General features: G+C 44.5%; 1 protein-coding gene across 3 annotated transcripts in view; it reads right to left on the bottom strand.

The window, feature by feature from the left end:
- The window catches only part of cog4 (component of oligomeric golgi complex 4), a 68,176-nt gene that overhangs the window by 27,254 nt on the left and 26,239 nt on the right, over positions 1-14,683 (bottom strand). For all 3 annotated transcript variants that reach the window (XR_015760002.1, XR_006314186.2, XM_043707354.2), the window contains exons 4-7: positions 12,423-12,597; positions 10,597-10,790; positions 10,153-10,258; positions 9,173-9,330 (exon numbers count right to left, since the gene is read on the bottom strand). Coding sequence is in view for 1 of the 3 variants with exons in the window: in XM_043707354.2 (XP_043563289.2) it covers positions 9,173-9,330; positions 10,153-10,258; positions 10,597-10,790; positions 12,423-12,597 (633 nt within the window). In the remaining 2 variants the exon portion in view is untranslated. The remainder of the gene's footprint in view (positions 1-9,172; positions 9,331-10,152; positions 10,259-10,596; positions 10,791-12,422; positions 12,598-14,683) is intronic.

The raw sequence follows: 14,683 nt of genomic DNA, 5'->3' as shown, positions 1-14,683 counted from the left end.
CCTATCCCTCAGAGTCCAGCAACTCCCCACATACGTTCGAGACACCACCCACGCCCTCCACCTCCTCCAAGAGTTCCATTTGCCAGCCCCCATGGTGAAGATGGCCTCATCTTCACCATGGACACCCAATCCCTCTTCACCTCCAACTGCCATGACCAGGGCCTCCAAGTCCTCTGTTTCTTCCTCTCCCGGCATCTCCAACAGTACCCTTCCACTGACACTCAATCGTTAGACTGAACTGGTCCGCATCCTTAACAATTTCTGCTTCGAATCCTCCCACTTCCTCTAGACAAAAGGGGTGTAGCATGGGTACCCACATGGGTACCCAACTATGCCTGTCTCTTTGTCAGCTACATTTTAGATTAGATTAGATTACAGTGTGGAAACAGGCCCTTCGGCCCAACAAGTCCACACCGACCCGCCAAAGCGAAACCCACCCATACCCCTACATTTACCCCTTACCTAACACTACGGGCAATTTAGTATGGCCAATTCACCTAACCTGCACATCTTTGGACTGTGGGAGGAAACCGGAGCACCCGGAGGAAACCCACGCAGACACGGGGAGAACGTGCAAACTCCACACAGTCGGTCGCCTGAGTCGGGAATTGAACCCGGATCTCTGGCGCTGCGAGGCAGCAGTGCTAACCACTGTGCCACCGTGCCGCCCACTAAGAACAGTCCATCTTCTGTAGTTACACCGGTACCACTCCCCACTTCTTCCTCCACTACATTGATGACTGCATTGGCGCCACCTCGTGCTCCCGCGAGGAGGTTGAGCAGTTCATCAACTTCACCAACACATTCCACCTCGACCTTAAATTCACCTGGACCATTTCTGACACCTCCCTCCCCTTTCTGGACCTTTCTCTCTCCATCAATGATGACTGATTTGACACTGACATTTTTTACAAACCCACCAACTCCCACAGCTATCTGGATTACACCTCTTCCCAACCTACCTCCTGCAAAAATGCATTCCCTTATTCCCAATTCCTCCGCCTCTGCCGAATCTGCTCCCAGGAGGACCAGTTCCACCTAACAATCCACCAGATGGCCTCCTTCTTTAAAGACCGCAATTTCTCTTCCCATGTGGTTGAAGATGCCCTCCAACGCATCTCATCCACACCCCGCACCTCCGCCCTCAAACCCCACCCCTCTAACCATAACAAGGACAGAATCCCCCTGGTTCTCACCTTCCACCCCACCAACCTCCGTATAAACAGCATCATCTGCCGACATTTCCGCCACCCCCAAACAGATCCCACCACCGGGGATGTATTTCCCTCCCCACTTCTTTCCGCTTTCAATAAAGACAGCTTCCTCCACGACTACCTGGTCTGGTCCACACTCCCCAGCAACCCACCCTCCCCTCCTGGCACCTTCCCCTGCCACCGCAGGAATTGCAGTTTCCTGTGCCCACACCTCCCCCCTCACTTCCATCCAAGGCCCCAAAGGAGCCTTCTCCATCCAACAAAATTTTACCTGCACAACGACCAATGTCATTTATTGTATTTGTTGCTCGCGATGCGGTCTGCTGTACATTGGGGAGAATGGACGCCTTCTCGCAGAGCACTTTAGGGAACATCTCCGGGATACCTGCACCAATCAACCCCACCACCCTGTGGCCCAGCATTTCAACTCCCCCTCCCACTCTGCTGAGGACATGCAGGTCCTGGGCCTCCTCCACCGTCACTCCCTCACCACCCGATGCCTGGAGGAAGAATGCCTCATCTTCTGCCTTGAAACACTTCAACCCCAAGGCATCAATGTGGACTTCACCAGTTTCCATCTTTCCCTTTCCCCCACCTTACCCCAGTTCCAACCTTCCAGCTCAGCACCACCCTCATGACCTGTCCTACCTACCAATCTTCCTTCCTACCTATCCACTCCACCCTTCTCTCTGACCTATCACCTTCATCCACACCTCCATCCACCTATTGTACTCTTGGCAACCTTCTCCTTAGCCCCACCCCCCTCCCATTTATCTCTCCACCCTGGAGGCTCCCTGCCTTCATTCCTGAAGGGCATTTGCCCAAAACGTCAATTTTCCTGCTCCTCAGATGCTGCCTGACCTACTGTGCTTTTTCAGCACCACTCTAATCTAGACTTTGATAATAAGGTGCAGTGTGTGGTTAAACACAAGCTTGGATCTCTCGTCTGTGCTGAGTTAGTTAAGCTTGACGGTGCAAAGTTATTACAGTTGACCCAGCGTTATTGAACTAAATGGATGAAGGCAGGATAACAATTGTTAGTTGAGCTCTTAAGTCCACACCAAGTGAGGATCTGTTCTGATGTGTACATGCATCTAGTCAGCCATTACTGGGTAGCATCCTGAGCAAAGCACTGCATTTAACCCTAATCCAGCCACAACATAGACCAGGCCTTGCACAGTAGCTGTGAAACCACACTCAGCAGATGGGAAGAGAAAACTGAGGAGGTAGAAGTGACTGTCATTCGCTCTAGTCTTAAATGTTATAACTTGACTCTGCAAGATAGCGGCGATTCTGTAGAACTGCTGTGGACAGCTCTGCCTAACAGCCAAGGCATACTGGTGTTTTTTGCCATCCCTGGCCAACTTATGTGGTGGAATTATTAGTTTAAAACCTTACAGAACACATATTTGTTAATATTTGGGTGGGAAGGATGCCAATGGGAAAAGGAGTGAGCAAACAGCAGTAGGGAGGACACTCCCCTGCAACAGCTATCATATCAGAGACTGCAGCAACAGCAGCCTCTCCTGAACCCCCCGGGGACCTGACAGACTCACAGGAACTGGCTGCAACGATGGAGAGACTTACCTTGAAAGTTGGGGCTGTGATTGAAAGGATCCATGGGGAGATTTGTGCTTTGGTCCAACCTATTGCATCCATGCTACAGAAGCATGAGCAGGAGATCCAGGGCCTCGGGGAGAGGCTGAAGGAGGTGAAGGGCCTAACTAAGGCCTCGGAGGCTGCAATGGAGTCCTCATCCAGTCAGATCCATGTGCTGGAGCGAGAGGTGCGGGCCTTGCGAGACCATATCGACGACCTCGAAAATCGAGATCAGAGGATAAATCTCCAAATTGTCAGGCTCCATGAAGGTGAGCAGCCAGTCAGCTTCTTTTAAAAACTGCCTGAAGTTTTTGGGCCTTCACAGAGTCCAGCAGGCTACAGATTGAAAGGGCATATCGGGTTACAGTGCACAGGTCAGGGCCGGTGCAGCGTCCCAGCCCGGTCCTAGTGCACGTCCACTCATAAGGACAAGCAAAAAGTCATAGAAGCTTCCAGATCCACAGACACTGCTGTACAAGGAGTCAAAAATCAAGTTTTTCCAGGATTTCTCTGCAGCTGTAATTCGAAAGAGAAGTCCTTAGATGAAGTTAAAAAGAGGCTGAGGAACCTGGGCATCCAGTACTCCATGAGATACTCTGCAGTACTTTGTTTCAGCCATGAGGACTCAGTTTATACACTTGACTCTGCGGATAAAGCTAAGAACTTTGTGGACACTTTAAAATCGATGGATTGACCTGAAGAATACGGTTAATGTTTGTTCTCTTTTCTATCTTTCCCCATGTTTTCTCTTCCTTTTTTAATTCCTTTCTTTCTCCCTAATAATTTCCTTTTTGGAAAGGTGGAAAAGGCCTTGGAATAAGTTGCTCCTAATTTTTCTTAATAACTGGATTTTCTGATGGGAAATTTTGTGGATGTTCTTTGTTGTCTCTCCCTTTTTTGTTTGTTCTGTTTCTCGTTTAGTCACAAGTAGGGGTGACATGAAGCAAGGGATGGGTGGAGTGCTCATCCTGACTTTGTCTTTTTTCTGTTGATTTAAGGATCATCTCCTTGGTTTTTTTCTGGCCTAAGGCTGGGGCACAGTCCGAGTTTGAAGGAGCTGTGAAGAAGGGGATGGGTAGGGTGAGTGCCCCCTATGGGCGGGGGAAGAGTCTTCCATTCAAGGGTTTGTAGTTGGTTTTCTTTGTAGTTTTCTGGTAGTAATAGTTGTTTATAGTTATGATAGAGTAGGTTTGGTACATATAGTTTTTCCATTCTGAGTTTTTATTTACTTATGCTCAGCGCTTTGTAAGCAGGGTTCTCCCTCCGAGGGGTTCAAGGGTCTCTGAAAGGATACGGCTAAGTGTCTTATTAAATGGTGCACCTGGAACATTAAGGGAAGTCATTCGCCTGTTAAAAGGAAAATAGTGCTTTCTAGCCTTAAGAGGGAAAGGGTTGATATTGCTTTGTTGCAGGAAACCCATCTTCATGATGGGGAACACCTGAAATTACAACAGGGGGGTTATGACCAGGTATTCTTCTCATCCTACTTATTCAGAAAAATCTTCTATTCACCATTATTAGAGCAGGTGAAAGATGAGCAGGGATAGTTTGTGATACTTAAAACCCTGATACATGGGGAGGAATGTGGCATTTTAAACGTCTACTGTCCTCTGGCGCATCCCCTCAAATCTTTGATTCGTGCTTTCTCGAAGTTGAGTGCTTTTGGAACATGGCACATTATTGGGGAGGGGGGGGGATTTTAATTGTGTTTTGGATCCAACAGTGGACAGGATGCCTTGTGGGCCCCCAAGTATTTCTTCACAGGCCAAGCAGGTGGTTGACTTATGCAAGGAGTTGGGGGTGGTGGATATTTGGAGATGTCTTCACCCTACCGGCAGGGACTTCATCTTTATTTCAAACCCACATAAATGTCACACGAGGATTGACCTCTTTCTGGCTCCCTCTGCCCTTCTGGTTTCGATTATGGGTTGTAAAATTGGGAATATAGCTATCTCTGATCACACGGCAGTATATTTGGAGGTTAAGGCCAAGAGTGAAGTGCTAGGTTTGCGGCACTGCCGTTTGGACCCTTTTCTCCTTAAGGAGTCCAAATTTGTGGAATACTTTTTGAAGGAGTTTCAGGAATTCTTGACTATCAACTCAGGCACAGCTAGTAGTCCATCTATGCTGTGGGAGACTGCTAGGGGATTAGCTATTTCCTATTCGGCTAGCCGGAAACGACAGAAGGAGGAACAGCAGCGTCTACTTGAGACGCGGTTGAAAGCCGCTAAGATGGCACATTTTGCATGGCCTGCGGTGACTAAGCTACAGCGGATCACGGCCCTCTGGGCTGCCTTGAATTCAATACTGACACAAAACGCAAAGAAAGAACTTGCTTTAGCTAGACAAAGGCTGTTCGTATATGGGGATAGGCCAGGGAAGTATTTTGCGTTCCTGACTAGGAAAAAGCGTGCTCCCCAATCCATTACTGTAATCAGAGACAGCACCAGGTCCTTATATAGGATGTTAAAAAGATTAATCAGGCTTTTTGGAGCTTTTACTCTGAATTGTATCGATCTGAAGATTGCGAAGCCAGGAGGGCTAAAATGAACCTGGACCTCCCAGGGGTAACATTGGAACAGGCCTCTCTCCTTAATGCCCCATTGACAGTTCAGGAAATACAGAAGGCAGCGAGGCAACCTCAGAGTGGGAAAGCGCCTGGCCCTGATGGTCTTCCGGATGAGTTTTATAAGGAGTTTACAGGGATTCTGTCAGGGCTGATGTTGGAGATATACAATCACTCCTATATGCATGAATGCCTACCACAATCTTTGACAGAAGCTAATATTTCCTTAATTCTTAAGGGGAAGGTTCCTGAGGATTGTGCCTCATACAGGCCCATTTCTCTATTAAATTCAGATTTCAAGATTCAGTCCAAGATCCTGGCGCTGAGATTGGAAAGGGTGTTGCCCCATATTATTAAAGGGGACCAGACAGGCTTTATAAGGGGCCGTAGGTCCTCTAATAATAGTAGAACGTTGCTGAATATGGTCCAAGCTTGTCAGCAATGATCGATTCAGGGATTGGTGATTTCCTTAGATGCAGAGAAAGCATTTGACCGGTTGGAATGGCCGTATCTTTTTTATGTCTTAGAAAAGTTTGGGTTGGGTGGAGTCTTTGCTCGGTGGGTGCAGGTTTTATATCACCACCCTCTGGCTGCGGTCATCAACAACAGGGCGAAGTCTGGGTATTTTAGGATTGGTAGGGGTAGTTGGCAAGGCTACCCCCTCTCACTTGTTGTTTATGTTGGTGATAGAGCCGTGGCAGAGGCCATTCGTCAGAACGTCCACATAATCGCTCCGGAAGTGGTATCGAAGGCACACAAGATTACACTGTATGCGGATGATGTCCTTCTGTTTTTGTCGAATCCGATGACCTCCAGACCCCATTTGATACAATGTATCAATTGATTTGGGGCTATTTCATGATATGAGGTTAACTTTGCAAAATCGGACACTATGCCTTTGGGGAACCTTAAGGATGTGCCAGAAGTTGAAGGTGGCCCTCAGTTCCCTTTTAAGTGGTCACGGGTGGGGTTTCAATACCTAGGCATTTTTATTACCCCCAAGTTTGATCTGTTATTCCAGACTAACTTTGCTCACTTGCTCGACAATGTTAGGCGAGATCTCCAGAGATGGGGGGGGCTCTTCCAATTTCATGGCTGGGCCAAATATCTCATTAAGATGAATGTTCTGCCTAGTTTGCTTTATCCCATGTGTATGCTCCCTGTAATGTTTCAATGCTTGGGAAGCTTATGGGGCAGCTTGGTTCCTTTGTTTGGCATCATGGGTGGCCCCTCATCAAACTTACTCAATTACAGTTGCCTCAAGGAGGGGGAGGAGTTGATTTCCCAGACATCAGAAGGTATCAATTGAGTTCCTTGTTGTCCTTTGTCTGCGATTGGGTAGGTAACGATCCACACTCAATATGGCTGGATATTGAGGCCTCCCTCAAAAGTGATTAGATTAGATTAGATTAGATTACTTATAGTGTGGAAACAGGCCCTTCGGCCCAACAAGTCCACACCGCCTCGCCGAAGCGCAACCCTCCCATGCCCCTATATTTACCCCTTACCTAACACGACAGGCAATTTAGCATGGCCAATTCACCTGAGCTGCACATCTTTGGACTGTGGGAGGAAACCGGAGCACCCGGAGGAAACCCACGCAGACACGGGGAGAACGTGCAAACTCCAGACAGTCAGTCGCCTGAGGCGGGAATTGAACCCGGGTCTCAGGCGCTGTGAGGCAGCAGTGCTAACCACTGAGCCAGAGTGCTCTCTTATTAACCTATTGTTCATGGATAAGATGAGGACAGTTATGGACCACTGTCGGAATCCCATTGTCATTAGTACAGTCAAGGCATGGAGGGCGATGTGTCAGAGTGAGGGTTGTTTATCCAAGACTTCGCCACTTACACCTATAGTTGGCATGCCAGGGTTCTGACCAGGGATGATGGACTTAGGGTTCAAACTATGGGCAGCGAGAGGAGTTTCTAGTTTGGGAGCTTGAGGGGAGGTTATGATGTCTTTTGAGCAACTGAGCTGCAAATATGGGTTACCCAGCAGAGATCTTTTCCGTCTTTTTCAGGTTAGGGATTTCATCCAGGAGAAGACTACACTTTTCACTAAGCCCTATAAGCCCGATACAAAGAGGTTGTTGCTACATTCCACAAGCACCCTTTCGGTTAGTACTCTCTATCGCCTGCTGGGTGGCAGGGCCTGGCAGGAAATTAACCGGTTATGTGAGGCCTGGGAGCAAGAGCTAAGAGTGGAGATCTCTTCTGAAACATGGGAGAACATATGGGAGAATACTCGAAAGATCTCAATCTGTTATAGGACATGCGCTACGCAGTTAAAAGTTCTGCACAGGGCTCATCTGGCACCAGACCGTCTAGCGAAGTTTAAAAAAGGGACATCTTCAGTGTGCCCCAAATGTAATATAAGTACAGGTATTCTTACCCATTGCTTCTGGACATGCCACAGGCTCAGTGTTTACTGAAGCGCTGTGACAGGAGAGATAGGGAGGGTATTGATGATCGAAGTCAAAGTAGACCCGATATCTCTCCTCTTAGGTCTACCGAATTTACCATCTTTAGAGGGCACGGGAAGAAACTATTTAATATTCTTGCATACTGTGCACGGAAGAATATTCTGATGAACTGGGTGAATGAGAACTCGGCGGGCTTGCTGGGATGGCAGAAATTAATTATGGAGCACATTCCCTTGGACTTTTTTTAACAAACATGGTGCACCACACAACAAACAATTTTTATAAAACATGGCAGCCCTACTGGAGTTATTTGGATATAGATTTGTCAGTTATCCTAACTAGGGTGTTTGGGTAACCAGGTTGGTTAGATTTGTCAAGCCCTGGGCCCTGGAGGGAGTCTCCTGAGTTAATACGGAGATATATACAATGCTCCCGTTCCTTTGTTTGGGAGCTTTGCGCCAAGCATAGCTGTTCTGTATTTTGTGCTTTTCCTTCTTTTTTTGGGTGTTGCTCTGCACAGCGTTAGGGTTTGTTTCGTATTATAGGGTAGGTTAGTAGTTGGTAGATAGTAGTATTGTAATTTGTGTTTTTTTGTTTTTATTATACTGATATTTGTTATTGATTGTATTTTTCAATACTTTTATGTTTGTAAAGTTAAAAAAAATTGCAAATAAATATATTTACAAAAAAATTGTTGTAACTTATGGCCAATTGATTCAATTTTAGTTTTTAGATTGCACTACTCCAACTGAACGGTTGTCTATGTTATTTCTTACGGTAACATCTTCCATACCATTTACATCAGAACAGATCTTGGGCTGGCAATGCACAAAATGACTCAAATAACTGATATTTCCTTTCAGCCCCAATTATAAAAGGTTGAAAAGTTAGCATTTGATGAAGAAAATTACATTTTGAGCAAAGGAATTAGGTAATCATTTTAAACAAAGAAAGACATGTTTACATATTATTTGGCTTCTGATCTTTCTTATGATCTAATCCGGAGTCTTAGATCTGGATTCACACCTAAGTTGTTCACGGACCTGCTGCTGCTGCTACCACCCACCACAGCAGGTGAGGACATTTTTGTTGGCAACAAGCTTTTATGATTTTGAATACACTGTCTGCAAGGGTGGTTGAAATTAAATTAGTAGGAAATTTAAAAAGTACTGGAAGGGAAAATATTTGTAGAGCTTTTGGGAAATGACAGGGATGTGCATCTATTGAACAATCCTTTCAAAACGGCATGTTGGCTGAATGGTCTACTTTTAATCTATAATAATTTCTTAATGGGACCAAGTGAGTATCCTACAAAAGAACATTGCAAAAAATGTTAGTGTGCGCTGATACAAAGGAGTGTTGACTTGCCTTTCTGTGATAATCCCTCTGCTGAATGAACTTATCCACCACCTTTTCAACCTGTTGATCACACTCCACTTGTAGGTACTTAATAAGTGTGTACAACCGCCCAGGTCCATAGTATGTTTCGACAATGGGCTGGTGGGTCTCCACAATTCGAGCAATCCCTGAGAGACAATGAAACAGCATGAGTTCTGCAATGAAACCTTCTGAAACCTTTCACAACTGAGATGGACTGTAAACATTGCTCTACTCCATAACAACCAGGTGGCTCAGCCGCAAACTGAGATAACAGACCAATATGACATGATTCAATTCCCACACCAGCCATCATGTAACCTCTCTGTGATACTACTATTCCACTGCTTATTGATAAATTGACTGTTATGGGTCCATGTCCCGGAAACACGACAAGTAGGAATGGGCATTTGTGTCACACATGCCAGGCAGTGACATGTTCAAAAAGAAGTAATCAACCTTAATGTTCAATGGCATTGTCATCACTGAATCCTACATTTGGGTGGGTGGGGAGGGGAATGAGTTGTACACAGGCCCTTACTGTCAGCCGGAGTATTTTCTAAATACTTTTAATTTAGCAGCAACCAATTATTAACTAAAAGTGTGTCAATTTCCATCTTAGAATGACATTCCACCCAGCAAGAAAAGACAAAGATTAACCAGTACAGCAATGCTGCAAAAAAAAAATTCAGGAAATTCCTCTGGGAATGGGAGAAACATTAGTGTGAGATACAGCCTAATACAGAAGCACCATCAGTATGAGTCACATAATCAGTGCAAGTCATATCCACAGCAGCACTGTCATTGTGAGGTACACCCCCACACAGGCAGACCAGATGAAGGCCAGTTAAGATACAAAAAATAGACTGGATACAATCCCCAGGTTTGAAATTGGCAGGTTATTATTCGAAGCTCTTGTTCGGATCCTGCTAGTGCAGCTATTTAATTACTTCTCACCGAAAGAGTCTTACCTTCAAATAGCAGTGTGAGGGTATCAGCAAAAGTAACAGCTGCTCGACGATCACTCATCTCTGTGCTCAGTGCCAGCTGCAAGTTTTCTTTAGCCTTGTCTGCAATCTTCAGTTACAGAAAACACATCAGGCTGGTAACAAGGAGTTAACTAAAGCACAATTACATCTAAACCAAGTACTGTATACAACAATTAGTTACCTCAGCCTGAATACAATCTGTAACTGTCCTTTCCTCCCTCCAGAGTAACTGATTCAATTGTGGACACAATAAACCGTTTTACTTTAACACTATGAGGAAGGAAGAAAGCTAACCAAATATTTAAATAGCAACTTATGTCGCACATTTAAAGTTTTAGATATAGACATTGATCCAAATGCTCAACTGAAAAAGAAAATAAATTCTGATACCATAACAGAGATCTTATATCTTCCTAGTCTCCTTACCTGTTTACACAGGTACTCAGAGAACTTGCTCAGTCCTTCCTCATGTAATCCCAACAGTGGAAAGATCTTGAAAAAGCGCTCCACTTGTGGTAGGTCACCTTCATTGATCGCTACATCAAACTTTTCAGCTACAATCACTCTTAACCGCTGCTCTGCCTCTTGCAAAAGATTTAGGTTTGCATCGATGATATTGGCTGTCAGGAGATTTAGCCACAATTAGTTGAGGAAAGGTCCTTAATGCCTATTTCACATTTATTCAATCATTTCCGTTTAAAGCAGAAAGCTCCACAGCCATGGTGCTAAAGTTTGACTAAAAATACTTGCTACTGACATCAATGAGTTTCCTACATTCCTCTATGTGCCACTCCAAGTGTAGACAGTGGTTCTACTGTTGAACCTTCTTCAAGGTTGTCTTCCTAGAGTTACCACTTTCAAAATGAACATGCAAGAAATTATCAGAATGGAACTAAATGTGTGAAGATTTCAGAACTTATTTGCATGGATATTTTGTAATTTAGATATTACAACAGTTTCCCGTTCTGATTAGGAGGGTGCAGAGTTTGTTACCTAATCAGTGCTGAAATATTTGATCTTCGATGGCATGGTGACTCAGTGGTTAGCACTGCTGCTTCACAGAGCCAGGTACTTGGGTTCAATTCCAGCCTTGGGTCACTGTGTGGAGTTTGCAAGTTCTCCCAGTGTCTGCATGGGTTTCTGCCAGGTGCTCCAATTTCCACCCATACTCCAAAGATGTGCACATTAGGTGGATTGGCCACACTGAATTACCCCAGGCACGTGCAGGTAGGTGGATTAGCCATGGAAGATTTGCTGGGTATGGCTGGGATGCTGTTCAGATCTCAGTGTAGACTCAATGGACTAAATGGCTTCTTTCTGCACTGTCGGGATACTATGATTCTCAGCCAAGATAGTATCAGCAGCTTTGCTGCTTGGTTGATTTAGTGCAATGTTACCAACATATTACAAAAAATTATATCATTAGGTTTATCTCTTCTGCAAATGAACATTATTTGAGTTAACCTATCTTAATCCATTCAGAGCAAAGTAGCCTCATGAAAATTCCATGCAAACTACTTTCTCCAGACAACGTGCATGTCAGGTGAAGTCTGAAATTCTATTAACCTAAACTGATACAAGGAGAAACATGTTATCCACTCGTGACATTTTAAACCATAGTGACAACGCAGGGTCATTACCTATTTCAAGACATTTTTCATTGCTGCTTTTACTGAGCCCAGCTCAGTGTTTGTCTACAATAACACTGTTAGCTAACGTAATAGTTAGCCCACATCTACAGTACAAGCTGAGTCCCATACAAGTTCCTTCTGTATATTTTGTTTCTTCACATTGTAAATAGATTAAAATGATGTCATTAACTGAGGTGTACAGCTACATACTTGGAACAAATTAGTGTGTGTGTGCACAGACGTTCACGGCACAGCTCTCTTCAAACATATTCATTGCTGATTAGGAACTGCTTCTGCCTTTTGGAATTTATCAAGTATAAGTTCTTAATGCTTCTACAAGACTGTATGTGCTGTGTCTCAGCACCAAAGTCTATTTCCAAAAGCAATCCCTTGTCTACTTCAGGCTGGAGAGTGTTTCTGCCTTCACCTTCCTGATTTCTACTTAATTGTGGGCTCAGCACTAGGTTCTGGATTGATGCTGCACAGAACTATTACATGTAAAAAAAAAGACAAGAAGGAGGAGGATTTAAATCCAATCAGATTAAGCAAGAAATTAAAGACAGAACCCCTTTTAGCTTTGTGGCTGGAATCTTAAGTGAGTCGCTGTTTTTGAGTCCTCACCTTCCTTGCCCTGTCTACTCAGTTCAATTACAGATTTGTCGAGTGACAGATATCGATGAATGTGTGCTGCTGCCTGCTCATAGTCCTCATTGCGCAGAGCTGTTTGTACTCCATCAGTGCAGAATTTCAGATCCAAAATGTCATCAGCTCGCTGAATGGCCTGGTAAATCCGGTTCTGCAAGACACAGACAGACCACAATTATCACGCTGAGCCTCTGGGTGCTATTTTACTCTTTTACTTAACACCTCTAAACCTCACAGTAGCCCCTGGACCAAAAACAAAGCTGGAGAAGCTCATTTTTATGGTGCTGGATTGTGGTAACAAAACAATTTTCACTGTATTTTCCAAATACATTCGACAATAAAATCATTTGTTCATTCCCAGGCCATTAACAATACAACAACTGAATCTGCAACCTGGGATACTGCAAAAATATTTGTTTTTCAATGTGATTCAGAACTTGCTATTCATCTCATTTTATTTTGCTGACATTGCTTTTGAACTAATAAAGCAACAGTAGCTTGACATGGTAATGAGTCACAGATTAAGACGACTCCAAGTGGGTTCTAAGGATAGGATCTCAGCTGAGCTGGTGGGCAGCATAGTTGAAATGCTGCAATTTGCATTACACCCCACATATAAAGAAAGGCAATGAAGGAAAGCAGCCAGCATTTCCACTCCTGGATGGCAATCCATAAACTGAAGGAAAGTGTAGATGTGGGGAAAGGTCAATATTGACAATATCTCAAATCACTGACAGCAATTCTAGAACTTTCTCAATACTGCATGTGCCTGTGGAGCACAAAGCCGAGAAGGCAATGTCCCCCCCACTCTTCATCCCCTTTTCTGTCACAGTATTTTTTGAAAGCCTGTTACCATCTAACTGTTGTCAGTTCTGTGAAAGGTCATCAACCTGAAACATTTACTTTGTTTCTCCCTCAGAATGTGCTGCCAAGTCAGCTAACTATTTCCAGCAACTCTCCAGATTTTGAAACAGAAGAATTTATTTCAAGTTGATTAATGCACAGAACAACAAAAAGAAAACTACAACACAGGAACGGGCCCTTTGGCCCTCCAAGCCTGCACCGAGCCAGATCCTCCATCTAAACCTGTCGCCTATTTTCCAAGGGTCTGTATGCCTCCACTCCCTGCCCATTCATTTATCTGTCCAGATATACCTTAAATGACTCTATCCACCACCTCCGCGTAAAATGCATTCCAGGCATCTACCATACCATGAATTCAATTACTAAGGGTCATGAGTCCCCCACTCTGGGGAATAAAACTTCTTGCTATCCAATCTGTCAACACTTCTCATGATTTTGTAGAGCTCAATCAGGTCCCCTATCAACCTCCTTCTTTCTAACGAAAATAATCCTAATGTACTCAACCTCTCTTCATAGCTAGCACCCTCCATACTAGGCAACATCCTGATGAATCTCCTTTGCACCCTCTCCAAAGCATCCACATCCTTCTGGTAATGTGGCGACTAGAACTGTACGCAGTATTCCAAATGTGGCCAAACCAAAGTCCTATACAACTGTAACATGACCTGCCAACTCTTGCACTCAATACCTTGTCTGAAGGAAAGCATTCCGTATGCCTTATTGACCACTGTCAACTTGCATTATCATCTTCAGTGCACAATAGACCTGAACACCCAGATCTCTCTGTACATCAATCTTCCCCAGGGCTTTTCCAATTACCATACAGTTCACTCTTGAACTGGATCTTCCAAAATGCATCACCTCACATTTGCCCGGATTGAGCTCCATTTGCCATTTCTCCGCCCAACTCTCCAATCTATCTATATTCTACTGCATTCTCTGACAGTCCCCTTCACTAACTGCTACTCCACCAACCTTACTGTCATCTGCAAATCAGACCAGCTCTACCTTCCTCCAAATCATTTATGTATAATCACAAACAACATTGGATGGATCCCAGTGGAACACCACTGGTCACATTTTGAGAAACTCCTTTCCACTACTACTCTTTCTCCTGTTGCCCAGCCAGTTCTCTACCTATCTAGCTGGAACACCCAGGACCCCTTGCGACTTCATTTTCTCCATCAGCCTACTATGGGGAACCTTATTAAGCACCTTACTGAAGTCCATGTATATGACATCTACAGCCCTTCCCTCAGTAATCAACTTTGTCACTTCCTCAAAGAATTCTATTAAGTTGGGAAGACATGATCTTCCCTGAACAACACCATGCTGCCTGTCACTGATATACCCATTTTCTTCCAAATGTAAAT

Source organism: Chiloscyllium plagiosum, unplaced genomic scaffold, assembly GCF_037043375.1.
Source record: "Chiloscyllium plagiosum isolate Xiang-an unplaced genomic scaffold, Cpla_swu_hap1 HiC_scaffold_17, whole genome shotgun sequence".
Taxonomy (NCBI): domain Eukaryota; kingdom Metazoa; phylum Chordata; class Chondrichthyes; order Orectolobiformes; family Hemiscylliidae; genus Chiloscyllium; species Chiloscyllium plagiosum.
Note: the sequence above shows the minus strand (reverse complement) of the source record. Positions and strands in the feature narration are given on the sequence as shown.